The sequence below is a fragment of the Stegastes partitus genome, unplaced genomic scaffold (assembly GCF_000690725.1).
Source record: "Stegastes partitus isolate 25-593 unplaced genomic scaffold, Stegastes_partitus-1.0.2 Scaffold527, whole genome shotgun sequence".
Classification (NCBI taxonomy): Eukaryota; Metazoa; Chordata; class Actinopteri; family Pomacentridae; genus Stegastes; species Stegastes partitus.
In genome coordinates, this window is record NW_007578258.1 from 43,420 (window position 1) to 46,145 (window position 2,726).

General features: G+C 44.3%; 1 protein-coding gene across 1 annotated transcript in view; it reads right to left on the reverse strand.

Annotated features, from left to right (window-relative positions):
• trpm5 (transient receptor potential cation channel, subfamily M, member 5) overlaps positions 1-2,726 on the reverse strand; it is a 29,080-nt gene that overhangs the window by 8,480 nt on the left and 17,874 nt on the right. The window contains exons 12-13 of the mRNA XM_008287887.1: positions 2,320-2,421; positions 1,546-1,801 (exon numbers count right to left, since the gene is read on the reverse strand). Coding sequence (XP_008286109.1) covers positions 1,546-1,801; positions 2,320-2,421 — 358 coding nt within the window. The remainder of the gene's footprint in view (positions 1-1,545; positions 1,802-2,319; positions 2,422-2,726) is intronic.

Sequence of the window (2,726 nt, forward strand, 5' to 3'; positions counted from 1 at the left end):
TTCAGCGATGGGAGCGTAACCCTTTATTAGATAGCCTCCACCTCTACCATGACTGTGTGAGCAGCCTCTCCATCCCATCCACCATCTCATCTATCAGATTTAAAAAGCTGGTAAAGCTGCAGCCTCTACAAGAGCAGGGGCCCCTGTGGCATCGTCTTCCTTCAGGGTGATTCAAGCAGCCCGAGGCGACGCCTTTGAAGGCGCAGGGGCCTCGCTGGGCCTGGTAGCATGCCAGGGCTGCCTGTAGCGGTGTGCTGCTTTTTTTGGAAACCTGTGCTACAGTTTGGCTCAGCTCAGGGACTTTCTGAGATGCACGCTAAAAAAAAAAACAAAAAAAAAAGAAAAGCGAGCGGAGGGGAAACAGCGGTGAGGGCCCGTCTCATCTGGAGGCTTTGGTGCCCAGGGGAGGAAGGCTCAACGGGATCAGCGCGATGAGGGATCACGCTAATCATGGCTGACCTGGCTCTACGGGACGGAGGCAGACGGGGAGGTAAAGGGCTCATGCATCCTCAAAACCCCAGAGAGAAGCAGCTCACGGCAGCAGTTCACATCCTGCTCAGATGTGTCTGAGCTGTCATGTAATAAAGCGGCGCTGCTTCAGAATAAGTGTCACCATGTGTAGGTGCAGAGATGTGGATTCCTAAAGAACGAGTCAAGGAGCTGGCATGAAAACCTCAACTGGAACATTTCTAGCTGCCCGTATAGTTCTATTATTAAACCTATAGTTTATATAAGTATGTTTTATTTTAAAAAAGATAGCATGATGACATCTTTGAGCTTTTAATTTGAAAGCGTGCCAATCAGCCAATCAGCTGCGAGTCACCGGCTGCTGGCAGTGAGCAGAGCAGACTGAGAATTAAACCGCCACAGCTCCAAAACTACAAGTCGTAACCAAAAAATTCTTTCACCGCGTGAAGCCCAATCTTGTGATGAACAAGCCGACATACTGTGTATCATACATATCTGGTGGCAGGTTAGACTGACCCGCCGTTTCTGATTAACACCAGATGTTTTGGGGCTCAGGTATAATAGGAGAGTTTTGGTCGACACAGTCTAAATCCTACAGAAAGGAAACTCACATCGCATGAACGAGGACAAAAAAGTTATGAAGTGTTCATGTAGAGGAGAAACGGTGAGAAGGAGACGAGATTAACTTCACTTCTTTCTTTTTTTTTTTTTTTTTTTAAATGTATTTGGTTAAAATTTAGCTGAAGAAAAATTCTGGATTTTCAAAAAATTCCTAAAACTTAAACTGCAGCTGCATAAAAAATGGAAAAGATCCTTCCTTACATTTCTTACATTTGGGATTTTTAAGGCAGTTTTTTCTTTTTTTTGTTGAAAAAATATAAAACAAATTGATTTTAAAAAAGCGTGTGTAGATATCTAATCTATATGGGTTTTTGTCAAAGCTGCAGGACGAGTCGCCAAAGAATCTATAATAAGAATCAGCCCGAGGACAAGCAACAGGTTTGCCTCCAGGCGTTTGCACGCTTAATTAGGTTCGAACGGGGTCACAGAGGAGTCAGCAGGAACAGAAGCCTCCACCTGTCGAAGCTCCTCCAGCACCAAGGTGAAGACCCAGAAGTAGAGCATGATCTCCGCGGCTCTGGGGCCGAGCGGCGGCGGGCGGAAGTCCAGCAGCAGGACGTAGGTGAAGAGGCAGAGGAAGGCGAAGTACATGATGACGTTGCCGAGGAAGACGGTGACGGGGGCGCTCCAGAAGCGACGCCAGCGACGCAGCAGGAAGCGCCACCAGACCGAGGCGCAGCTCTGAGCCGCCGGGCCTCCGGGAGGAGAATCTCTGCAGAACACCGAGCGGGAAAGACACTTAAACTGGTTTGAAATATAGTGTATACATGAAAACAGCAGGGTAGTGAGAGCTTATTTAATATATTAGGAATTATAAACACAGTCGTACAGCTGATGTCGCACATTGCTGAACATGCACCAAAAAAAAAAAAAAGCAAAAATCACATACAAAGTGCATTATTTCATTTATTTGTTTGTTTTCATATAACACGCTGTGTGTATATTTTTTTCAGGTTTCTGTGTGTGTTCTTGTGTCTCACTTGTTCACAATTCAGATTCCCCTCGAGGACAATAAAACTGACTCTGCAATTAAAATGTGAATCACTGAAACGCATCCGACTCGTGCACTCGGGCCGAGTCTAGCCGAGGACAGCTTTACTGCCCTCGTACGCCGCGCATTAATGGCGCGCTGTATATTTAAGAGAAGCTAATGAGAACAAGAGGTTTAGCAGTAAAACGGATAAAGGAATGAATTGGGTTGAAGTGAATTGAACTATAATTTAAACTCACAGGGGGTCGTCGTCGTCGGTCAGCAGTAAAGCCTTTTCTGTGTCCAGGCTGTCCAGCTCCGAAAACTGCTCGTTACCGTTTCGATTATCGAGCTCCTCGTCGCTGAAAAACACACATCAGAGCAAAAAGACATAGGGTGACACATCCTTTATCATAATGCTCCTTTTTAAACTATATATATTTTAAATTGTGGGTCTTGTCTTGGTTAATAGTGGCCTTGCTCATCTGTAAATAACACTAAAATCAATAGATGAGGGTTTGAGGTATATTGATGTAACATTTTAATAGAACAAAAAAAGCTTGTTTTTAATCTTTTATAGAAATGTTCAAGTACTAACAATCTTTACTGTTAGCATATGGAGGACTGTCTATTAATTTGAACAAAAAATATGATTTTTCCTGCAATA